This window comes from Neltuma alba, unplaced genomic scaffold (genome assembly GCF_004799145.2).
Source record: "Neltuma alba isolate B1F8T4 unplaced genomic scaffold, ASM479914v2 tig00007454_pilon, whole genome shotgun sequence".
Taxonomy (NCBI): Eukaryota; Viridiplantae; Streptophyta; class Magnoliopsida; order Fabales; family Fabaceae; genus Neltuma; species Neltuma alba.
In genome coordinates, this window is record NW_021634788.1 from 48,281 (window position 1) to 73,968 (window position 25,688).

Sequence of the window (25,688 nt, forward strand, 5' to 3'; positions counted from 1 at the left end):
GTATTAACTTTTTTTATTCTTAACGATTGTAATAATCACCTTCTTCCTCCTTCCATTGTTTCTTCTCTTTTACTATATATTTCTCCTATTCTTAATATAAGATCTAATTAAAAAGTTAATATCAGTCTTATATATAAGACATATTACACATGTTTATTAATTTTTTTCTTCAAATTACCTCTATTGATATTTTTTCAATAATAATCAAGTAGAAATGGAGGGAAGAAATCGAGAAAGATACTTAGAATGTTTTAAAAAACATATCATATTAACTAATTTAACTAATATTATTTATCTATACAAATTAATTAATTAAATTTTATATTAAAGACTGGGTTCTCAATTATTCAAATGTATACATCTTAACTAGTTTTTATGTTCTCATGGCAGGAACCTCACATCCAAACAAACTTGTTTTCACGTTTATTCATGTCCGGGGCAGGCCATTTTCAAACATTTGGACCCACCAAAATCCGACTTTAGTTTCTCTTCTCTCCTTTGTCCATCAGGAAAACAAAGCCACCACTGATTGCTGCTCTTAAAACTAGCTATGAGAATGCCCACTTGATTGCCTCAATGTTCTGTATAAGCTTCTTGATAGATCCACAGTTTGATGATCAACTGTGTTCTAAAGTTTCGTACGCGTTGTGTTTTAGATTGCATTGTCTGTAATCTGTTATAAGCGAACAGTCACATATTTAAAATTTTGTTCTTTTATTTACATAACAAAGCCTGGTTTTGATTTTTTTTTCCAATGCCTAACTCACTAAATGTTGTCCATAATAGATTGAAAATTAATTACAATAAATACTATTGCTATCTGTCCCAAGTATAAAACTAATTGGGGTGTTTATTTTTATTTTAATTATTAGACTTTAATTCACTTTATTTCCATCAGCATAATAACAAATACATGTTTATTGCAAACAAACAAAGTTGAAAAATCACATACTTTTCAAAAAAAAAAAGAGATATTAACAATCACTGCTTTAGAATCGTGAAAAATAGTCAACTAATTTGGTCTATAACTAGAAGTAGGAGTTAATGGAATAAAAACTTCAAACAAGTCACCCTTGAGGTTGAGTCCGAGAAGCCTTCGTATATTATCTCTAATTCTTAATATAAAAATTAGTTGACTAATTTGAATGGCTTAAACAAATTAGTTAAGTTAGTTATGTGTAATAAATATGTGTTGTCTGTCTTAAAATACCCTTACTAATCAAGGGTATTAGCTAAAACTATCATTTGATGAAATATTTAACATGTGTAACTATTACAAGAACTATTTTGAAAACATGGATAAATATGATAGACAGAATAAATTAGTATCTTATATTTAAGACCAAATTAAAAGTTAAAGTAACTCTTATATTGAGCATCGGAAGTAGTATTTAAAAAGAAGAAGAGAATCACATTTATATTAATGGCACAGCAATTGAAGTTGAGGCCCCATAATGATGTCAATTAAAAAAGGAGAGGGGGAATGAAAAGGGAAATGATACAGAAATAGTAATAGGTTCAATTGGAGCAAACATGTGGGGTTTCAATAGCTGTGCAAATGCAATTATTAGAAGTCAAGTTATTATGAGTTTTTCAAAGAAGAAGACGAAGAAGATAAGAAGAAGAAGAAGGAGGACAGGGTTGATGAGCATATGCTAGCTAATTAAGTTTGATTCTAAACCAAAGTAAGACCCTTTTTCTCTTTTGGGGCTTGATCTTATCTCCAAAGGAGTCTGCTTTTCCGAAAGATTAGAACGTTCATCACCAAAAGCAAAGCCTTACTTAATTCATGCACGTTTATCCACAAAGTATATGTAGTTTCGGATGAAAATAGCGCATTTTAAAAACATTTTTCAACTATGTACGTACTTCAAAATAATTATAAAAACAATGTAAAATTTCAAATGTTAAGTTAATTTTAACGATTTAAATCTTTTTTTTTGAAAGGGCAACTTGGTAATACTATCATTTAAGTTTCTATCTAAACAATATATCTTTAGGCTTGTTACGTTTTTTATTGCTTTCTCATCTTTTACTTACTTTTGTCAATCAGCCATTCGACCTTACATGATCTCGAAACTTATTATTACTACTATTGTTTTCGCATCGCCGATGACTCAAAAATTTAACAGAAGTTAATATTCAAAATTGAAATATGAATGCTTTAACCCATATACATAATAACACAGATCTGGCACACTTCCAATAATTTTGATTTTGAATATTGGCATGATTACATCCATTTTTAGAGATGGAATCGAAATGATTAATGTGAAAAGTTACTTTAATTACTTAAACAAATCCTCAAACATACTATAATTACTTTCTCAGAGACGCCAAAATTTTGGGTCTAACAATGCATGTTTTCGTATGTTAATTAAAAAAAAAATCAACTATTTCGGGACTGTTAGGAAATGGAACTTAATTACTTAAATCTAAAATCAATAATTTCAGTTCTGACATGGGCTTAACTAAGGTGGGCTTTGGTTCCCTTTCAAACATGGCCCATTATCAATTGAGCCCGAACGTCCAGTATCAACCTCATTATTATCAGTTTTTTCCCCCTCAAGAACAAATTGGGCATTCTTCAAATTCGTTTCTTTGAGGGTCTCGGAGAAATTAACAGCAAAATCATCTTATTTAACATGAAACGATTTGTAAAGCGTACTCTTCTCCAGAGACCAAGATCTACAGACTAAGGTACTTTTCTAATCACTTGCCAGGTGCCACCACTCGAATCATCCAACAAAGCTCAAGACTCACCAAAATTATTTCAAACCCCAAGACAAAATAGACCAAACTACAGTTCAAGAAGACTAAGATTTCCACTGTGGCGAAGTCAAATATTTGGCATGCGGAATCACAACGTTACGTGCTAGCATAATCCTAAAAACGGCACCCATGATGCTGATTCCAATCAGATCCGCATCCATAACAAAACTGATTCCCACACCTGCAACAACAATATTATTCACGCCCCTTCATTTCATTACCGATCAATCCAAATAATTTCATAATAATATCGACTCACACTGATATACACAGGCACAAACCTGCAGGAAATATGAGAGCATCCATCAATCTTTTCCACGAAAAATCTGCATCGAGGGCATCTCCTCCATCTCTTGTTCTTGGCGAGTTCCTTTAGAAGATCATCGTTGTGTGTCTGATCAGCTTTCTGGCTCTGAAACTCTGTGCAATCCATCCCAGCGTGCCACGTCACCTTGCACTGAGCACAGAACAGCCTCCTGCAGTTCGGACACTCCGAGGATGTCACCACCTCGTCCCCATCGTCCACCAACATGGCCGAGCAGTCCTTGAAGGGACAGTAAAATTTCTGGGACCCAAGAATCAGGTTCTCGCACACTGCATTTTCCCACCTCTCGAATAACTCATCTGGGATGATGAATCGACAGAAGAGCGGCTCTATGATGCTTCTGCATTTTGGGTCAGGGCATTTCACCATTGATGATATGTTCTCTTTAAGCTTCGACGCCACGTAGGATGCCATGCAGTCTGAACAGAAAACATGTTCGCAGCTTTTGTTGTCTCTGAACATGTTTTCCATTGCTTTGTCTTCCATGCAAATCCCACAGAAGCTCATGATACTGGAGCTTCCGGAAGATTCACCAATCTCTAGCTTCATTTTCCCCTTTCCGGAATTAATAACGTTAATCTCATCCTCATCGTATCTGAATGTCCTGGACATGATAACTGAGGACATCAGCGCCTCTTGCAGCTGTATCTGTTCTGCATATTTCTCATCGGAGATTGGAAAGATGTCATCTTCATCAAAAAGAACGGAGAAGTAGAATTCATCAACGAAGATATTACCGGCAGAAGAACCCGACGATCCTCCCCGCATGCTATATGTGTGTGTGTACCGTCGGAGAATTTGTTTGACTAATTTCTGTGAGGTTCTGTCCTGTGTAGAAGTCTACTTCAGTAGAAATGCATAGTTTGAAGAAATGGCCAGTAATATAGAAAGAAATGCATGAATCGGCATTTTAGGATTGAAAGAGATTAAATGTTTGACCAATTGGGTGGCGTTGGAATTTGCAATAGTAGTGGTAGTACGTGATAATCACTGAATATTGAAATTTGAAAGGTTATTCCACTCTGTCGTCGTCTCGTTTCCTAAGCCGTATTAGCAATCAAGTTTTAAAGACAACAAAAACAGTTACTGGTATTAAAAACAAGTTCATTAAGTACTCTTCCGATGCTAAATATAAGATCCTTATACTAATGTATACTAGTGTATATACACTAGTATAAGGGTCTTATATGTAGGACCGGAGGAGTATTAAAGTTCCTCTATGTGCTCACATAATATGCAATGCATAATCTAACTCTACGATCTTATATTTGTCAGGCTCATAACTCGATGATATTAAAGTACTTCTAGCTCTTGGGACTTTCTTAGACGTGAGGTTATGAGTTCAAACTCTCACTAGAGAGGTATGTGATTTATTGGAAAAAAATTGAGATTTTACTCTAATAGTATATATATCTATCGCATATTTATCAGTCACCAGCCACCACCGCCCTCTAGTTAAGAGGAAAAATACAAGTTTTGTATAGATAAGGGTTTAGTTTTACTTTTGCTTGGAATGAACAATTTCTTTTTCATCAATAATCTGAAGATTGAAGTGATAGTTTTAAAAGGGACCTAATGGCAAAAAATAGCATCTATCCTCCGTTAATTTTTTATTTTTAAAGAATTAATCCTTGTAAATTATACTAACAAGGGTTAATCAGTATAACTATGAAATTCAAATGAAGCTCTGCTGTTTATAAATTATCGCCATATATGACTCCTAATCCCTTCCAACCTCTGATAAGGGTTCCCTTCGTTGGAAAGTGATGTCGATCGCCGTAGCCTTTCATTTTCGTGAAGCCCCAACATACTTGGGCTTGATTTAACCCGGCCCATCTCCTCACCTCCATCCCTTTTAGCGTACTTTGTAACCGAAAAAAACAAGAATTAAGGATGGCTTCTTGTTTTTGCTACATCAGCATATTTTCCAATTCTGAAATTCATTTCTTAAATTCATATAGTCTTATATTCAAAAGAAGACTTGAGAAAATGAAGGAAATTTGTATGAGATTCATATTTATTATTACATTTATTTTTATTTATTGTCAGATGTATATTATCCATTTACTTTTTGATGAATTTAAAGGGATGCAAGTCTTACAAGTTTGCTGCAATTTGACTAAATAATACTAAAATTCAACAGCAGATAAGGCTAAACATTCAATATGGCCCCTTATGGCATTAGAGAACAATGAATTTTTCATATTTATACGTTCCTTGAGTGAAGAAGCACAATGGATAAGGTTAGATACTTAGTAGGGTCCCTTGAGGGGCACTGATGCACGAAATTTACAAAAAAAAAAGAAGAAATAATATAAAAATAATAATAATCACTTGACTTTTTCCCTTTTATAGGAGTAATGGGGTATATACCAATCCGATTTTATTATAAGCTGCATATCTAACTACTTTACTAAGAAGAGGTGGCTAAGTTATTAAGTTAAAAGACTAAATTAAACTTGACCTTTTCCCTTTAAGGTATATCCAATATAGTTTTTTTGTAATAATCATGATTGTTTTGAAAATTAAACTTAATATGTTATTATTTGAAAATGTTTTATTAACATTCAAAATTTCAATATCAGCATTTTTGTTGATGTTTTTATGATTAAAAAAATAAAAATACACTTTTTACAGTTAGTGAATCAAATTGAAATCTTATATAAAGTTAAAATAACTAAAACTATATTTTAGCAAGGGAAATGAATTGAAGAGCTCGAAACATGAAACTAGGTGCAAAGTATCTTGTGGGCTATGCCTTATCGGTGTTTAATGCTGTGTCCACATACTTTTGCCCCCCTTTTGGCATCCCACAAGATAATGAATGTGATCTCACATCTATCACTAGATTCCTAGCGCATCTCGATCTCAATTCAAAATATTAAATTAGTTAAAATTAAATAAAAACATTTTAAAACCTAGCTAAAAATGCCTTATTGAATATTTTAATTATTTGATTCTCAAATCGTTATCCATATAATTTATTGCAAGTTTGGTCATGGATCTGACTAATTGTAATTATTATATTGTATTTAGAACTATTCATTTACCAAAAACTTAAGTTATTTGATTGGACCCGTTTCAGGCATGATACAATGTACTCCTGCTATTTCAACGTTGGAATTGCTATACGCCTCCTCCGATCTACAAATACATATATATTTATTTGTATTATAAAACTTTTAACTACTTTATATGGATAAAGAAAATAATTTACAAATTGATTACATCATCATAAATTTGTTGGAAATTTTCAGTAGCTTCTAGATTGCCCTTATTAAATACACTTGACATATTTCTAAAGGCAAGCATATATATTTCCCAATATATACGTCATCTCCTTAGTTATGAAACGAAATAATGAAATCAACATCTCTTAATTGTATAACAAAACAAGGGCTTGTATGAAAAGGAATTAAGTATAATATTTAAATATTTTGCAAAGTAATTCATATTTAACATCAAAAGATCTTTTTTAATTAGAAGGTGACTTATAAAATAGGTCCCATATTATATAAACCTAGCCTACAAAAAATTTGCAATTTTCAAACATAAAGCACTTGCTACTTTTTTAAGAAATTAATTAAGCCACATGGCCAAACTTTACAGTTCAGATACCAAAGTATTAGAATATTACTCAATAATATGTTTTTTGGACTCACATCAATATGTTCAGTTCCAAGTGATGAGTTACTCAATGAACACGATATTCCTTCAATTGCTAATTAATCGCAACGTGACTTCTTGATTGAGAAATATCTGTCCCACTCTTCTTTAGAATATATTCTAGTGCAACATGTTGCTACTACAAAGAACTGAGAATAATTAAAGTTTCTTCTTTGCATTGCATAGTTTTAGTTTGTTTTTTCCTTTATGTATTGTTTTATTTTTATGTGTCATCTAGATGTGTGTATTTATTTAATTTGTTCCAATGAAAAAGTATAGTTATTATATATTTTGCTATGTGACAAGAATAGAAACTAATTAAGTGGCAGTTCAAAATTCTTTCAAGAATTTTTTTCCATCAAAACTTGGCCCTGATAATAAAGCAAAAATATCTGTTATATAATTAAAAAAATCACTATTTTCCTTCTCATAATTGAAGAGGAAGGGAGAATGATAAAGAGTCTGAAAAATCTTGCTTATCCATTGTGGAGCAGCCTGTATTTGACAAAATGTTACAATCGGTTTCATCTCATCGATCAAGGTCCCCTACTTATCCACCGGTTTCATTATATAAAACAAAGTAGATTTACATATATCTAGAGATCTTATTTCTTTTCTGGCTTCCTTTTGTTTTTTTTTCTCTTGAGTTTCAGAAAATATTAAGAGATTTTGAAGCCTATGATGATCCTCTTAATCTAAACTACGAAACAATGGCCCAGTGGTTTTGGTGATGAGCACAAGACGAGGGAATAGGCTTAGATTGAAGTCTGTGCAAGCGAGCATCATCGAGAATACGACGAGCATCGTTCCAACAATTTCTTGGAGACGATGATGTTCTTTGCTGCTTCGTATACTCTTCTAATTCCTTCATCTCGTCCATCACTATCTGTCTGTTCCTACACTCTATGCTGCAGAATCCTTGGTCCCCTCTGCATCATATCAACCAACAATTAAATTTCCAAACTTTGATCACAAACTGTAATTTCATCAAACACCCATATTTTAACATGTAAACTTATGACTACCCATCGGTAGATTATTAATTCTAAAGAACAATATAGACGTGTGCGTGCGTGCGTGTCTCAGTGTGTGTATAAGCCCAGAATCAGATACCTGTCAAATATGAACATGACAAAAAGAATATAAATAACTCATGTTACTGTCTTGCACGTGTTTGTCATTTGGCATTCCAAATTATGAACTGGGATTTCCATGAGTGTAGAACTTCAAAAAGGAAATACATATATATGCAAGGCAAAATCAACCAAGCAATAGAACCTGATCTATCTCTACAAAGAGCCCATTTCTCTGCTAAACTTAGATGTCTGGTCTGATGATAATTATTCAGAAAATTTCAGATTCACAAAACAGCATAGGATCTTAATTATAGCGTAAATACTGTGTCTTAATTGTGCATGAATCAGCGTTAGAGGACCTTAAGGTTTAATTAACAATACCTGTACATGTAAATGTCCTTGTCGAGGCTGAGAATCTTGTTGCAGAGGGAACAAGTTTTGAGGAAGCAAGTGGTAGCACCGATGGTGAGGTTTGATTTTCTGAGCGAAGATTTGACAACAACATTGTTGGATTTAGTCTTTGGATTGGTGATTTGGGTTACGAGCCTTAGACCAATTACATCCATGTGGGTCTCGTCTGTTCTTCTTCTTCTCCCTCCGCCATCTTCAGCAGAAGAAGAAGTGGAATTCCTTTTCTGATCAGTGAGCTTCTTCTTCTTCTTCTTCTTCTTCAGCTTCTCTGGTTGTTCTTCTTCAACCTTGAAAGGGCTCATGAACTTTGGAAGCATCGTGGAACGAAGCTAAAGCTGATTGGGGAGAGAGAGAGATGGGTGAGATCTGTGAAGAGAAGAAGTGGTGAGTATTTAAAGAAAATGTGAACCCACAGACACCCATTTACAACATTATTACCTTTGTGTCTTCATCTGTTTAGCTCTCTCTGCACTTTGTAACACGTGCTACATTGTTTCATTATTCACAGCTTCTAAATTTTAAGTTTAATTTATAAGACAAAAAATGATATTATCTTCGTTCTTAATTATAAGACCTAGTTGACTAATTTAAAAAGATTAAGAAAGTATAGTTATTTGTAATAAATATGTGTTGTTTTTCCTAAAATATCCTTACTAATCAAGTATATTGGATAGAACTACCATTATTAGAAGGATTATCTTAGGAAAAAAATATATAAATATGAGAGATAAAGTGGATTGAGGTCTTATATTTAGGACCAAAATAAAAATTAAACAAGATCTTATATTAAGAACCAGAGGTGGTATATTCTAATTTTAATGTCTCTTATTCCTGTATTTTAATTTATTCTAAGCGCAGCTGTATTTCAACTTTGTATCATATCTGGTATTACATGAATGGCCTTTTCCTTTTCCTTCCACTCCACTGTCTCCATGTGGAGCTTTTTCTATGGGCCAAAAAAATTAGATAAAGCATTTTAATAAGTAGCCGTAATATGATAACGTTAATTAAAAAATAATACAATTTTTAAGCGTATAAATATCTAATCCCAGTACATAAATCATGGTTTAAATTTTTCTTAAATATTGTATCTAATTTTCCACCATTCAAAATTAAAATATATAGAAAAATGTTTTAAAAAAAGTAAAATAGAGACATCCGGAACCCAATGAAATAAAATATTTAAAAGTATATAAAAAAATCTTAATTACTATTAAGTTAGGCAGAGATGTTTCAAAGTGAAAACTTGAATATAGATAAATAAATTGCATGCAAAATTATAAAAGTGAGGAATAAAATAATAAGAGAAGAGTTTGGAATAGTGGAAGAGGTTGAGAGAGAGACAAGGAGGCGAGTGAATTGTGGCAGAGAAGAATATAATAATACGATGGGAAATAAATTTGCAGAGATTCCCTTGGTCCTTTTTTTTTTTTTTTGTGTGGGATACGTTGATGGCTCAATTCCCATCACAAAAGAATCCACTCAGAGGAAGAGAGAATAAATGCTCAGAGAAAATTACTAAAAGGGATCTCAGAGGAACCTAACATTATTGTTTGTTTTTTAGTTTTTCAGGAATAAAGGGACTGATGTGATTTAGCTATTTGTGTTAGTGCCCAAATATATTTTTCCTTCTTATGCAGAGCACAACACATGTAATTATATTCATATACAAAATTACATCATTTTTTTTTCTAAATTATGCCCAATTTTCATGAATTTAATATTCTATTTTAGAAGATGTGACCCAGGAGAATACAAGACTAGACAATTTAACAAAAGAGAGAAATATGATGTATTCTTCAACTGAGATATTTTATTACATTCACACTCTTATGAAATTGTTGGCCAAAAAAACACTCTTATCAAATTGGAGGGCGCGGGTGTCTTACAACTTATATATTTCCTTTTTTACTGTTCAACTAATATATTTATATTTATTCTATAAAAGATGGAACACTGATCAATTTAATTTTTAGAAAAATACTATAGAATCAACCCAAATATTTTAAAAAGGATGTGTCAACTTAAATGTAAGTTGTGTTGAGATGAATGAACAAGAGCCTGTTTGCATCTGCAATTTATAAGTATTTTTACGTAAATTGAGATAAATTTTTTTTCATATATTTATCTCATATTTTATAAATTATGATTAAAAAAAACTGTTTCAAGCGATTTCAAACAAACCTCATATTGATGTAAATATGAAACAAGAATGACTAATTGAGCAATATGCTTACCGCCGAATAAGTTGTCTTCGTTGTCAATCACGAAGGGGTGACACGTCAGCTACTTTGTTTCCTCGCAACACAAATTTTGTCTCTGCTACCAAATAATTAAGGCTTCTGTATAAACCATATATAAATAGGTTGGCAGCACAAGCAGGCACGCGCTGGCACATTAATATTAATTTTTTTTTTTGACCGGAACATTAATATTAATATTTATACTCATAATAAATAAACTGTTTTACTTGATCTTCGAATAAATAAATAAACTTTTTTACTTGATCTTCGCATATTTTCATGATATAAAGTTAACCCTATTTATTTAATAGGACAATAATCATTGCACTTGATTCTCCAATATATGTTATAAAGACATCCTCTTTTCTTTTTGGATTGTATGAAACAAATATATATAAAAAATTTTATCTTGTAAAGTACTCCTCCGGTCCTAATTATAAGACCCAATTGACTTATTTGAGGAGATTAAGGAAGTAAGTTAAGTTGGTTATTTATAATAAATAAGTGTTGTCATTCCTAAAATATCCTTGCTAATTAAGTATATTGGCTAAAACTATCATTATTAGAAGGATTATCTTGAAAAAAAATGCATAAATATAAGAGACAAAATGGATTGAGTCTTATAATTAGGACCAAATAAAAAGTCAAATTGGGTCTTATAATAAGGACCGGAGGAGTACAAAAATACTTTCCCCTTAAGCTCTCCCGAACAGACTCATTTCTAAGAAAAATTCCCAAGCAATTTTCGTCTTCTCATCATTTAGTTCTCTAATTAAAGTATGATTGATGTACAATAATATATGAGGGTTATAAGAATTAAGATAATTTTATTTCTTTAAAAATCTAGCATCTTCAAGTTTTCCCCCTAACGAGTAATAAATATCTGAGAAGCTTCATTCTGAGCAAATAAAAGCATCCCATTTATATCTAAGCTGCTGCAACGTGCACAAAACTTGGTACAAAATTGGGCCAGCAGACACATGATCCCCAATGAGAACACTATCTTGAAAAGAATAAGGGGACAAACGTAGTACATGGAAGGCTGTGCCTACAACTACAAGTACAGTTGGATAAGCTCATCACTAACAACGGATGGAGTAAGAACGCCCAAATCAGTGAAAAGCAGTGTCAAGTATTGTGGAGGAGTATAATCCCTCGCAGACCTTTCAACCTCAACCTTGGATGGAATAGGCACACCAAAATCAATGGGGAGTAAGGCAGGGGCCAAATCCTTTTGGTCCAAAGGATAAAGACGAGCAAACTGCAGAGTAAGACATAACAAAACATGAAGACATGGAATATCCATTTCCGGAAAAAAAAAATGCTATACTTGTGGAGAAGGATCAACGCGTAATGAAATCTTTATTGAGATTTTTGGAAGAAAAGTCGAAGAGTCTCAGCGTGTGGTTCATATATACCTTGTAGCTTTCAGCTGCCACATAAACTGGTTTGTTCATGCTGTGTGCAACCAATGCAATTTGGTAGGTTCCCATCATATTAATTATACCCCCACTCTCGACCACACCATCTGCCCCCACAAATATCATGTCCACCTCGTCCATGGTATATGCTACCGCCGAGTCTATCAGGAGTTTCACGGGGATATTAAGTTTGGCCAGTTCATTAGACAGCTGCAAGCCTGATCGGTCTGGCCTTCCCTCTGCACATTTAGGAAATGAAAGTTTGAAACTTTAGAGCTACAACCATGATTTACAGTTCAAAATGAGTATAATCATGGGAAATTATGGGTAGAAATATAGTTGCACACCGCCCAGTGGCAGGGTCATCAGAATTTAAAATAAACACATGCGCGCGCACAACTCTCCTGCTAGAAGCTTCACAGAGAAGCCAGTACGGAATGTGCTTTTTATAAAACCGCATATCCTCATCCAACTCATCCAAAATTCAGGTTGAGCTATGAAGGTCAATTACTGTAAAATCAATATCAATACACAATAGAATCTATAGTAAAAGCACAGCATTTACAAGCTAAGAATAGTGTAACTCATTCTTCAAATGTCATGCAGATGCATTGCATGAGAAAATTTGTCTATTTTAGAGGACAAGGATCATGAATTAAAATAATTTGACCAGGTGCTCTATTTAAATATCCATTAAATGTCTAGTTAAGAGTTTGAAGGGGGGAAAACCTGTACATAAAACCCGAAACCGTTTCTTATTTTGTGCTGACAATCTAAGAACTTCAAGGACAACTCTGGAATAACCATGAACTAAAATTGTACAGCCATCAAATATAAAATCTTGAGCCAACATTGCAATAACTTTACGAGCCTGCAAAACAAAGTAATTTTTGCAATAATGAGCATGGTTGAGTTCATGAATCTCAAAGCAAACAATTCAATGACTCACCTTGTACGAGATTTCCCCAAACTTTTCAGCACGTTCAATTAATCGTGACTTTGCAGAATTAAAGTCTTCATATTCTAAGGCAGCAGTCCTAGTTACATATCGCATAAACAGATCGCAGCCAGCTGTCAAAGAGATAGAGGTTGTATCCCAGGACTGTACAGCAGATAGAAGTTAAAAATTAATCAGATAATTCAAGAATTCTTGAACATCCGCATGGCTGCACCTATTTCCTACTCTTAACTTCTTTACTCATAGGGTGTTTTAAGCTCTAGATGGATAACTTTTCAGTGCATTAAAACTGTGAAAAGAAGCACCACTCAAAGACTGAGATCGAAATTCATACCAGAAGTAGGCTTAATACCAATAAAAAATAATCACTACTATATTAATATTATTTTTCATCACATACATTATGGAACGAACTGCATTCTCTCTGCTATCAACAACGAGCATCTTCATGCATTGCCTTCTAAAAAAAGTAAAGTCCTAGTACCCAAAATCTCTCAAGGATAATGCCATGCATATGTGTCAATTCGATTTCTGAAAGACTTCTTCCCCTTTTTTTAAGTACAAATGGGCAAGCTGGAACAACTTGAAAGTGAGCATGATTGAACCCACAGCGACTTCCCACAAGCACAGGGAACTTAGCGTCACAAGGCCATTGGTGAAAGGCTTCTTACATGGGCTAAGTGATCCCAACAGTTTTCTTACTCAAGTAAGATGATAACTTGAAATTTAACTTTTAGAAAGAAAAATAAAACCATGTGAACTATCAACAGTTACACATTTATGAATGAAGAGCTTATCATCATTATGATCTGTAATAGCCATACTCTAATAACTTATTTCCTCCTTTTGGCCAATCAATTAGACAAGTGACGTAATGTTGAAAAAATGGAAGCAATATATTATTGTTTTTCAGAATAAAATATTCCTCAGAACTTTAAGGCATCATTGTGAGTAGGGAAAGTGGAAGGCTAACTGGGGAAATATTATAGCTGGAAACTAGCCACAATATTTGGACTAAGATAACTCATTCCTTCTGTTTGCTACTTCTGCTTAAGCCTTGGTGACACATCAGAATGTCCAAATATTTTTTATGAAGGCCTTGGTGACACATCAGAATGTCCAAATATTTTTTATGAAGGCCTTGGTGACACATCAGAATGTCCAAATATTTTTTATGAAGCTTTCTACTTATGTAAAGCAACGCAATCTTCTTTCTTCCTCTCTGTTCTGTCCAACTTCAGGCGACAAAAACAGACCAAGGAGAAAAGAAAAGTGTAGCGAGTGATCTGTGAGCCTTGAACTATTGAACTTCTGCCCTGAGCGTTCTTCTTCCTTTCGGTTTTGTTCCAGGCTTCAACTGCTTTAATAGTTTTTTCCCCTACATGTTTACAAAGCCTAAAATACTGACAGCACAAAAAAAAAACTTATGGGATCATTATCCCTTTGGGCTTAGGATCCCGAAATATGGTCATGACTCATAAGTTCCATGTTTTGAGGCACCTTACCAGAGAAGGGTTGGAGTAGAAAAGGTTCATCATAACGAACTAGTGTTTGGTGTGCTTTCATTGAGACAGGCTGAGGCACAAAAGGGTAAGCCTACATTGGATTAAGGTGTGTTGTGTAAGAAACCATTCAGAATTCTGGAGGTTAAGTGGAACTGCGAGGGACGAAATAACTACGGTGGTGCAGGCAGCCGCAAGCTCTCTGCTATTTGGGATACTGGGGGACCTCGCCTAATAAGGATAGCTTCTTTCAACAATCACCTAATGCATCATATTTTGGGACGGCCTCTCCCTTTAGTAATTTACTCAATTCCACTTAAAAGTTCAGCAGATAAAAGAGCTTGCGATTCAATTCATTCCGATACATACACTCACTTCTCAACAAAAATCAACAGAATATACATGATCAAATATCAAATGCTTTGTGTATAAAAACAGCCATATATTTTGGGTATAAAGCCTTAAATCAATAACTGTTTCCTTATAACTGCTCAAAGTTTGTTACTTTGCTTACTTTGAGAGAATCCGAAGCCTTCTTGAGCTCAATTTCCAGCTCCATCATCGTCGTAGCCTTACTTGACCTAATCACAGCCGCCAAGGCACGAATGGCCGCCACGGCTTCGGCCAAATCAGGCTGTTTCCGCCAGTTATTGAACTCATCGATCACGCCAAACGGTTTATCAGTATCCAACCCCCTGACATCACTTCCCGAAGTAGCATTGCCATCTGGATTCTGGTCGATAGCAGCCTGAGCCTGGGCGAGCCAGTCACTGGTGACAACGCCATGGTGCGCCGCCCTAGTCTGATAGTAAGCAGAAATCGTCGGGTTAGGGTTGGGGTTCTGAGGGGCATCGGCCATGGAAGTCCGGGTAGTGCCAGTGCCACCAGGAGGGGAGGTTGAAAATGCGTCGGGTGCCAAAGCGGCGTCGTTTTGCAGCCTGTTGTCGAGAATAAAAGATGCTGATCTATACCACATCTATACGTGGAGGTACGAGCGAGACTAGTCACTTTCTCAGGTAATTTATTCCCCGGAGAGAAAAGGAGGAAAGAGGAAGCAAGTTTGCCGCAAAAGTATTGAAGGAATCTGATGCCTTATGAAATGGAAGATCGGGGTTCTGCAATCGCAAATCACTGTGTTTAAGAAAGAAAGAGAGAGGGAAGATAATGGTGTTAAACCGGGCAATAAGCAACTGTCAAGAAGCGTCTCCCGCAAAAACGACCTCGTTTCCAGTTTTCCCCGTTTCAAGGCTGCTAATAATAATCATGATTATTAAAATTTTTAAAAAAGGAAGGGGTATCAAAGGAGAAAGGACAGGGCTTTGCTATGGCTTAATTGTTTTGCCATGCCGTTGGGTGGATTTGTATTTGTAATGACAAATGCTTATTTGTTTTGGCCAAAAAAAAAAAAAGACAAATGCTTATTTTATTTGTGTTGATTGATCTTTAACTGTGATTTTAGGTTTAAATCAGCTCAAAGTTGCTCAGCATAGCAAGTGTTATGTTTAAGGTAACTACTTTTCAATTTATTTTATAAGCATATCTCCGGCTGATTGCAAGGTTAACTGAAATTCCACTGAATGGGTTGTTAGAAAATTAATGTGATTTATATAAACAGTTACTGTGAATTTATATTCTATATCGGATTTTTTTATGCAAATATTGATAATTAATATATATATATCATCAGTTTCTTTTTTTTTTTTTGGGTGGGCACACCATACAGGTATCTTTTATTTGGACAATTTTGTCATTATTTAATACTCCTCCGGTCCTTAATATAAGACCCATTTAACTAATTTGATTAGATTAAGGAAGTTAGATAAATTGGTTAATTATAAGAAAAGTGACACATTTTTCTTAAAACACCATAATCATCTTTCTTAATATCCCATCTCCCTCTTCTATTTGATTATGGTTGAGGGAGTATCCATAGGGGTAATTTAGAGAAAAATGATAAATATGGGAAATGGGTCTTATATTTAGGACCAAAACCAACTCAATAATTGGGTCATATATTAAGAATCGGAGGAATATTAAATATGGGCACTTCTTTTATAGAGGATTTGAATCTTAGATTATCATGTTATGGAAGATTAGTTTCTTCTACTAGACCCAACCCCTGTTGATAGTTTCTTTTTTTTTTTTTCTTTGTAAGAAAAAATTGTAGGTAAGTTGTACTAAAACTTATGACTTTGTGGATTATGAACTACTTTCTTAGTTAATTCTCGTTGGCTTGTGGTTTTAAAAAAGTTTAAAAAAAGGCCGTTAGAAACAGTCTGCTTTCCTTCCTTAGTCCCACTAATGAAGGTTTGTCGGGCTTAGGCCTAGGCTTCTGCATTCACCGAGAACATCTTTTGGGCCCCTGGTTCCTTTGCTTTTTGGGCTTAAATTCTTGGGCTTCAGTCAATTGCTAGAAACAAAAACGTTATGTTTTTTTTCCCCGCTTTTAGTTCTTTCTATTTTCAAGGGAGAAGGGCGAGATCAAAGAGCTCCAAAAAGAAAATGCTTTTTTATTTCAACCCTCTCTATTAGCCTAGAATGAGCATGTGATCATCACATTTGAAATACAAAAGTTATATGGCAATGGTCATGTTTTAAAAAAAAAAAGATTTATCGTTGTGATTGCTTTCATAAATTAATAATACAAAAATATTATTTTATATTTTTAATTTAAATTAAAAATATCAAAATAATAAAAATTCATATTTAAATTCATATATAGACGATGTACATATGGCTAGAAAAAATTGAAACAAAGGTGATAATGTGGCGGAATAATTGATGATTTTTTTATGGAAGATTTTTCCCTCAAAATAATTATAATATGCTTGATGATTCTCCAGCTGGCATGCTGTAAGAACCACAAGCGATGTCTGATTGATCAATGCCATAAAGAAAGGAAGAAGAAAAAATAAAATAAGAGCGATGAGGTGGGAAGATATATACTTGTACCAGAACAAGTGAACGACCTGAAATTGGTAAGGTTTTTAAGCAAACAATAATAATAATGAAGTCCCTCTCCAAATCACCGACTTCACGAGATTGCGTACTTTCCATTTTCAGCGTCCTCTTCAACCTCCACCTCACAGCATCGGAAAATCGAAGTTGATCACAAAAAAGAAAAAAAGGCCAACAAAAAAAATTGGCAGAAACATACAGCTGGAAATGATTGTTTTTCCTATCCAATAATGCTGTTGCTTCTCTTATACCAACCCAAGGCCAACTGTTGCCTTCTCTGTGGAACTTCCCTACCTGCTTCATTACTTTTTCGTGGTCACCTAAAGGTCTTTGAGTGGAAATAAAATTCCCTTCACATACTTATTTCATATTATCTCCGATTTTAATTATAAGAGTTAGTTGATTAATTTAAAAATATTAAAAAAAAATAAATTAAGTTAGTTATTTATAATAAATAGGTGTCATCTTTCCTAAAATATCCTTACTAATCAAGTGTGTTGGCTAGAATCATTATTATTATTAGAAGGACTATTTTGAAAAAAATACATAAATATTAGAGAAAAAGTGGATTGTAATCTTATATTTAGGATTAAAATAGAAATCAAATAAAGTCTTATATTAATGATCAGAGGTAGTATTCTGTAAATTACGATAAAAAAGTTATTACTTAAACCTATTACTTAAGCCATTCTAAACAAGCATTCATCTCCATATTACTAAACGCGTTCAAGAAAGATTTATTTTGAAGATTTTTTAGTTTACACATTTAAAATTAAAAAAGAATGTGTCTACATTTAAATGCTGTACCATTCATCCCAATACTTGATGAAAATAATTTATTAAATTCCAACAATTGGGATCATAGAGCTGAATTGCCATCCGAAAATGATGCCTAAGTATATTGTGAACATTATTATATTTTGACATTTTAGAGATTAATAATTAATTATAAAAAGTAAAAAGAGGAAGTAGGAGATTACTATTTTGAGTTATGCAAGGGGTAAAAGAGAAACCGAGCCTTGTTCCCCAAGTTAGCGACTGTGATGGGGTCCAAAATCAGAAACATCATTTCACAAGGAAGGAAAAACCTTAAAAAGCACTTCTTCTATTGGACACACCCCAAAAAAATTAATTTACTTTAATATATCAATAAATAATTTTTTTAAAAAATGAGGTCGGATCCTTTCCTCGATAATACCGAAGCCGGTTTTCCGAATGTCTGTGGTCAACCCCGGCTGAGTTGAACCGCGGTTTGCGCCGTGCACGCGCTTTTGTTAATTGGATAATGTTGAACGAACGGCGACTTTTCTTCAATCGGTGATTTAAAAAAAAAAAAAAAAGTCCACTTGGCTAATGTTTACACCCCATATAACGGCGCCTCCAGGCTCCAGCTTTGTCACCTCATTTGTGTAATCGTTTATTATTTACTATTTTAATTTAAATATTTCATTCAATAAAATATTTATATTGAATGCTTTATCAACATAATTGGTAATTATTTTGGAGAAATCATGAGTGGTATAATGAGGGATTCTTCTTTCCCTTTTTAAGTATCTTAAAGAAAACAAAAGTGTCAGGTTGATGTTTTAGTTGTAAATGAAAAATATAAATGATGATTTAAAAATATTAATCATCTTGAAGCATGATTAATATTGATATAACAAAAATAATCTTCTTAATTTTAAATTTAAATCTTTCGGATGTGTCATGCAGACACGTTCCCCGGGTCACGATCTGGGTCACATTAAAAAAAAAAAGGCGAAAACCATGAAGACTACTAGCTTCGAAAACGACAGGATAAATGAAGACCAAAAATTGTGGCCCGGTTCTCATGATCAAAACTTGTGCCGGGGACAATTTCAGCTTCAGAGGTTTTATAATTCTTAGTCTAAATCTCTATTTGCTTGATTCTTCTGCATATAAATTGAGGACGGATGACTTGGAAGGAAGTGTTTCGAGAACGATCATGATCCAAAATTGAAGTTCACAATGATTTATTCTGAAACGTCTCGTTTCTCGCTCGCTGTTCTGTTCTTTGATTTCACCTGCAGCTTACCCTCTGCCCCCCTGGTTCCTGTGTCTCTGTTTGGGCTTTCTCCTGTACAGGGTCTGTGTTAAGTAGGCGACACCAATATTGCTTTAGGCCCATTTAAACTGAAGAAGGTCTTCTATATCAATTTATCGGGAATCTAATCATCATCCTGTAGGACTCTGCTTGAAGTATCTGTTTGATCACCTGGGCATCAGGAGTGAGTTTGATTGGTAAAGTTCTTGACAAGAATTCTTACGCATTGATGAAGAAGAGATTTCATGCAGATTTGAGCTTTTAACTTATATTCAGTGATTTTGCATCAATCGTTTAATTTGCTGTGGTTTTTCTGATAGCAATAGTCTAGCCGGTGTCTATGTTTTATGGTGTTGATAAATTTGTGATCAGAGTTGGTTGGGCTCAAAGAGGAGTAGGATTTCGTTTACTGAGGTGACTGTTGGTTTTTCAAAGTGTTGAATAGGTGAAGAAGTCTCATTTTGGACCTAGAGTAAGCCAGAAACTGCTCCAACGACACTGGGGATTGTCTGTGGATCTGGAAAATTGAATTTTGGATTCATTGGGATTTCCTTTGAAGTTTTGGTGGCTGTTACTTAATATCTTCGGGATTGAATTCATTCCTTTTCAGTTTCTTGGTTTTGACTGTGGTTGAATCTTACAGCCAAAACATGGCGTCAAAGGAATAGGCAGTAGTAAATGGGCTTGTCATGATGAACAGAGAAGCTGGATTATTTGTCAATGGATGCTCCAGAGAAGACTTTCTCTGAACTTATCAGTATCATCAGGTCTTGGAATCCCTGGAAACCTGAGCCAGATGAGGTGTCAAAGGTTTTTTGGATGCCTGACCAGAGTTGTACGGTGTGTTATCAGTGTGATTCGCCGTTCAACTTAATTAATCGCAGACATCATTGTCGTCTTTGTGGACGCATTTTCTGTGCCAAATGCACAACAAACTCAGTTCCAGCTCCATCTAGTTGCCAAAGGAATACTTGGGAAGAGCAGGAAAAGGTTCGGGTTTGCAATTATTGTTACGAACAATGGGAGCAGGGCACGGTTGCTTCTGAGAAAGAGATTCAGGTTTCTAATCAGGATAACAGTGCTTCACTGTCAACTTCAAGCTCAACCAGCATCAATTCGTTTGGAACTGCTAATAACAGTACAGCCACTTTTTGCTCCATTCCTTATTCCACTGATCCTTATCAACAAACACAGCAGAGTTCTGATCTGATCCTGCATCAATCATCCATGACAGGTGAAGGCATTGACAAGGAATGTTTATCAGCACTGAGAAGGTGCAATGATCATGAAGCAGACTTGGGGAATGCATCACATAAGCAATATGGATTCTCAATGTTACGGTATATTAATCTTTCTTAGGTTCACTGACACAGATAATTTTCATGTGATCACTTATCTTCATCTTTCTCCGCACAGACATACTTCATGTCATTTGTGTTTGCATATATAATTGATCATTCCTTCTGTCCATGAAAAATTCAAAGACAGCTTTATAACTCTGTGTGTGTGTATAATAATTACATATTAGTTGCATAGGCTGGTGACATAAGGATATACTCGTGAGATTGGGTTAGACTTAAGACTCATCAAGGGAGAAAGGATCTGAAGATGTAGATGGAAATCTCTGATAGATTTCTCAGTAATATATCTATTACATGCATTCCTCATCAACATGCAACTTTGTATTTAAGAACTATTCATTCCATGAGAGGTACTGCTTTGGAAAACGAGGAAAACATGCATTAATTTATTTAGATTTTCATGGATTATTTACTTTCGTCTTACCTCAGGACTGATGATGAGGAGGAAGAGTACAGTGTTTACAAATCAGATTCTGAAATGGGGCATTATCCTCATTTGAATGGCTACTATAATCAAGTTGAATTAAATGGAATAAGCAACATGGATGGCTCACAAAACCTGCATTCTGAAGGAGACAATTGCAACAATTCAACACACCAAAGTTTTGATGCACAGGCTTTGGAAGAATACCCAGCTATTGGAAAACATGAAGATGAACATGATATTGGTGATGAAAATGAAGCACCTTCATCTTTTTATGTTTCCGAGGATGTTGGTGTTGAACCTGTAGATTTTGAAAATAATGGGCTTCTCTGGCTCCCTCCGGAGCCAGAAACTGAAGAAGATGATCAAGAAGCTAGTTTATTTTATGATGATGATGATGGTGATGGTGATGGTGATGCAAATGCTGCAGGAGAGTGGGGGTACTTACGTTCTTCAAGTAGTTTTGGAAGTGGAGAGTCTCGCCACAGGGATAGGTTAAGTGAAGAGCACAAGAAAGCCTTGAAGAATGTTGTTGGTGGGCATTTTAGGGCTTTGATAGCTCAGCTGTTACAGGTTGAGAACCTACCTGTTGAAGACAATCACAAAAATAGTTGGTTGGAGATTGTTACATCTCTGTCTTGGGAGGCTGCTTCTCTACTTAAACCAGATACGAGCCAAAGTGGTGGAATGGATCCTGGTGGATATGTGAAAGTGAAATGCATAGCAAGTGGGAGTCCCTGCGAAAGGTAAATGCTCCAATCCATATGATTATTCATGTTTAATGCCATTTGCTGATGTTTCATATCCTTCGAAATCAATTCATAAGCTGGTTGTCATCTGGTGGTGGGTTTCAAGGTATCAAAAGATGGAAACCATCCCAAGGTCCCGTGCATGTAGATAAGCAGGCACCCACTGTTCTTTATCCACAGATTTCTTGTTTCTTGTGTGCTTTCCTTGTGAGTGTCGTTGTAGTTTGGGTTGACTGTAACTCTTCCCTTCTGCCTTTTTTTTTGTGGCCTTTTATTATGTTTTTCACATCATCATTCATGAATGTTGCTATATTTTGAGGGGGAAATGAATCATGGGAGACAGACATAACTTGCAAAATAATAGTCAGGTATCTTGATCAGGTACTAAGAAATTAAAATTGAAAAAATCAGATGACTCAAAACTTATGATCTGTATAGTCTGTGGCTGGATATGCATCTGGCATTGTAAAACACATTGAGGAAGTGTGACGAGATCAAACAGAAACTGTCTATTGAATCTGAAGCCACAAAGTCTTCACTGTTGTGCACTGTCATGTATCTTTCTCTTTCTTTATTTTGCAATGTGGGATTACGTAATTAATAACAACTTCCATGTGCATGGTAATCAAGTTGTTTCTTTCTGTTGCTGAATCCTCACAAAAGACTAACTTGAAATTTAATTTTATCTCTTCCGATTTCAGGGCCTGCTTATTTAAGGTCAAAAAAGTGATTTCAATTAAGCTAAACATGAAACAACCATCACCTTATTAGCTTGAAAAAGATATGTTCTCAGCTTATTATACTTGGATTGGATTTTTAAAATAATCACTTTCGTAGAAGTGCTTTTTTATGTCCTTTATTGTCTAAAGATTTTATGAGATGAGCAAAACAACCATCACTCTTTTAAATAATTTCAAAATCAGTTTTTAAGGTTAAACAAACATGCCCATACTGTTGATCACTGTTTCTTATCTAAGTTATATTATAACTTGTAATAGATTATTAGACTATACCATGGATCAAAAGGAACTTTCACTTGTTTCAGTCTCATTTATCTTTTTACCTTATTGGTTGAATTTTATAATCTTCCAGTGTTGTGATTAAAGGAGTTGTTTGTAAGAAAAATGTGGCTCATCGGCGTATGACATCCAAAGTAGACAGAGCTCGCTTGTTGATCCTTGGAGGAGCTCTTGAGTACCAGCGTGTTACCAACCTTTTATCCAGTGTAGATACACTTTTGCAGCAGGTTGTGATAGTTCACCATTTTTTTAGTTTAGTCTGCCACTTGTTTGGCAGTGCACAGACTGATATATATAGAACTTTACACATATTTGAGTTTATGTTGACGGGTTTTCCCTTGTGTTATCTAGGAAATGGACCATCTCAAGATGGCAGTGGCCAAAATAGCTGCACACGATCCTGATGTACTTCTGGTAGAGAAATCAGTTTCTCGATATGCACAAGAATATCTTCTTGGGAAAAACATATCACTAGTTCTCAATGTCAAGAGGCCGCTTTTGGAGCGTATAGCACGCTGTGCAGGTGCTCAAATAGCGCCTTCAATTGATCATCTCTCTTCACCAAAGTTGGGCTACTGTGAGAAGTTTCATGTGGAAAAGATTCTTGAAGACCATGGTAGTGCTAGTCAGGACAGGAAGAAAACTGTCAAGACATTGATGTTTTTTGAAGGCTGTCCAAAACCATTGGGTTGCACAGTAAGTCCTAAATATGGATAATTGCAATGTGATATTACAAACAAGAGAATTTGTGGAACACCAAACATAACTCAGATCATTCTTGTGTCAATATAGATATAGCTTTCATGCTGTCTGTTTTCTTTTGACCGATTTATGCAATAAAATATCATCTTACCTGTTTTGCTATTGTTTAGATGTCATTTCTTATGGCCCAGCAGTAGTCTGGATTCTTGTAGGAAATGTTCGCTTACATCCTTAATTTCTCCTCTGGCAGATTTTACTAAGAGGGGCCGATAAAGATGAATTGAAGAAGGTAAAGCATGTGGTTCAGTATGGATTTTTTGCTGCTTACCATTTGGCTCTGGAAACCTCTTTTCTTGCTGACGAAGGAGCCTCCCTGCCAGAACTTCCATTGAAAAGTCCAATAACTGTGGCCCTTCCAGATAGTCCTCCATGCATAGATGGGTCCATCTCAACAGTGCCTGGCTTCACCATTTCTGGCCATGGAAAGTCTCAGGAGCCGAGACCTAACACTGAACACCAGAAAGGTGGTAGAGTTGCTGATTTAGCCTCATTGGTCTGCAGAACAGAACCCCTTTTTTCTAGTGACCATTATCAATCAGAGCAAATTGGTTCAAGTATTAGTCACCCAATTGCTTCTTACTCTTCTGCCACTATTTCAGGGAATACAATTTCAGATTGTTATGGCAAAACCCTTCTTTCTTGTAAAGAAAGAAATGAAGTGGATTACAAAATATCTCTAGTGCCTGAAACTTCTGTGATGAGCAACTGCTTTTCAGTCATGGATAATCATACTAATGAAAATGGCTGTACGATTTTGGAGAAACTAGAAAATGATGTAGTATCAGGCACTCCTCAAAATGGCCACAGAGAAGTCTGCAATAGCCAACTAAGTGATTCAGAGCTTCTATCTCCAGAAGATGTTCAGAACCATTCCAAGGGGCAAGGATTCATGAATGAAGAGCCAGTACCTCTAAAAGAAGAGTTCTCTTCTTTTTCTGACCATCAAAGCATTTTAGTGTCCGTGTCCTCCCGGTGTGTATGGAAGGGAACTGAATGTGAGAAGTCCCATCTATTTCGAATTAAATATTATGGCAACTTTGATAAACCCTTGGGTCGTTTTCTGCGGGATCATTTATTTGATCAGGTTGGTTTTTAATCAATGAATAATTGTGAATGTCTTTGTTCTTAGATTTAATGCAATCATTCTGAAATGTGATAAACTGCATTGTTACTCAGAGCTATAGATGCAGTTCTTGTGAAATGCCTTCAGAAGCACATGTCCAATGCTATACTCATCGTCAGGGGACCCTCACCATATCAGTTAAAAAAATACCCGAAATTCTGCTACCCGGTGAAAGAGAGGGAAAGATCTGGATGTGGCACCGATGCTTGCGGTGTCCAAGAGTCAATGGTTATCCTCCTGCTACACATAGAATAATAATGTCTGATGCTGCTTGGGGTTTATCATTTGGGAAATTTCTGGAGCTCAGTTCTCGAACCATGCTGCAGCAAGCAGGGTGGCAAGCTGTGGCCACTCTCTACACAGAGATAGTCTTCGTTTTTATGGGTGATTATCATCTTTTTGCTTTCTCATATATGAAGTATACCAATATCTGGCCCAAGTTAGAGCTTTTTAAACATGTGTAAAGAAAGACTAAGTCTGTGGCTTTTGTGACCAATGTTTAAACTGAAAATATCGCTTTTGGTTAATCCTGATTGAAAGTTTTAATAGATGCAGTCTTTGGTAACCTTTGAGAATTCCGTCTAGGTTTAACACATCTTTATGAAAACAACTCATTCTTGTCTTATTATGGCAATTCAAAAGTAAAATTTTTCTGTAGCTTAAGTGTATTTCAAATGGTGAGATTCATTAGTTCATTAAACTCATACTTTTCATTATCTCTCTGTGATGTGATTTTTTATGTGCAGATTTGGGAATATGGTTGCTGTTTTCGGTATGCATCAATTGACCTTCATTCTATATACCTTCCCCCACACCAACTGGTTTTTGACAATGGGATTCAGGAGTGGATTCA

The 25,688-nt window shown here is 35.0% G+C and overlaps 3 protein-coding genes and 1 pseudogene across 3 annotated transcripts; 1 reads left to right on the forward strand and 3 right to left on the reverse strand.

Moving 5' to 3' along the window:
* Window positions 1–2,816: 2,816 nt before the first annotated feature.
* Window positions 2,817–3,865, reverse strand: LOC114752627 (probable E3 ubiquitin-protein ligase RNF144A). The gene is made up of 2 exons (XM_028941371.1): window positions 3,034–3,865; window positions 2,817–2,953 (listed from the first exon to the last, which is right to left on the reverse strand). The coding sequence occupies exons 1-2, from the start codon at window positions 3,863–3,865 to the stop codon at window positions 2,817–2,819; spliced, it is 969 nt and encodes a 322-aa protein (XP_028797204.1).
* Window positions 3,866–7,217: 3,352 nt separating this feature from the next.
* Window positions 7,218–8,603, reverse strand: LOC114752629 (FCS-Like Zinc finger 17-like). Its single transcript, XM_028941372.1, has 2 exons — window positions 8,221–8,603; window positions 7,218–7,692 (listed from the first exon to the last, which is right to left on the reverse strand). Exons 1-2 carry the CDS (start codon window positions 8,565–8,567, stop codon window positions 7,464–7,466), a joined length of 576 nt encoding a protein of 191 aa, XP_028797205.1. The 5' UTR covers window positions 8,568–8,603; the 3' UTR covers window positions 7,218–7,463.
* Window positions 8,604–11,296: 2,693 nt separating this feature from the next.
* LOC114752633 (translation initiation factor eIF-2B subunit alpha) lies at window positions 11,297–15,543 on the reverse strand. Its single transcript, XM_028941375.1, has 5 exons — window positions 14,889–15,543; window positions 12,864–13,016; window positions 12,644–12,785; window positions 11,912–12,153; window positions 11,297–11,754 (listed from the first exon to the last, which is right to left on the reverse strand). The coding sequence occupies exons 1-5, from the start codon at window positions 15,348–15,350 to the stop codon at window positions 11,548–11,550; spliced, it is 1,206 nt and encodes a 401-aa protein (XP_028797208.1). The 5' UTR covers window positions 15,351–15,543; the 3' UTR covers window positions 11,297–11,547.
* Window positions 15,544–19,177: 3,634 nt separating this feature from the next.
* LOC114752628 (1-phosphatidylinositol-3-phosphate 5-kinase FAB1B-like) lies at window positions 19,178–25,683 on the forward strand (annotated as a pseudogene).
* Window positions 25,684–25,688: the final 5 nt, after the last annotated feature.

Coding starts and splice junctions, on each gene's coding strand:
- LOC114752629 (XM_028941372.1), bottom strand. CDS start 8,567: ATGCTTCCAAAGTTCATGAGCCCTTTCAAGGTTGAAGAAGAACAACCA. Junction 7,693..8,220: donor AAGGACATTTACATGTACAG/GTATTGTTAATT, acceptor GATATGATGCAG/AGGGGACCAAGGATTCTGCA.
- LOC114752627 (XM_028941371.1), bottom strand. CDS start 3,865: ATGCGGGGAGGATCGTCGGGTTCTTCTGCCGGTAATATCTTCGTTGAT. Junction 2,954..3,033: donor GTTTGTGCCTGTGTATATCA/GTGTGAGTCGAT, acceptor TTGTTGTTGCAG/GTGTGGGAATCAGTTTTGTT.
- LOC114752633 (XM_028941375.1), bottom strand. CDS start 15,350: ATGTGGTATAGATCAGCATCTTTTATTCTCGACAACAGGCTGCAAAAC. Junction 13,017..14,888: donor AGGCTTCGGATTCTCTCAAA/GTAAGCAAAGTA, acceptor TCTGCTGTACAG/TCCTGGGATACAACCTCTAT. Junction 12,786..12,863: donor TTGGGGAAATCTCGTACAAG/GTGAGTCATTGA, acceptor TTTGTTTTGCAG/GCTCGTAAAGTTATTGCAAT.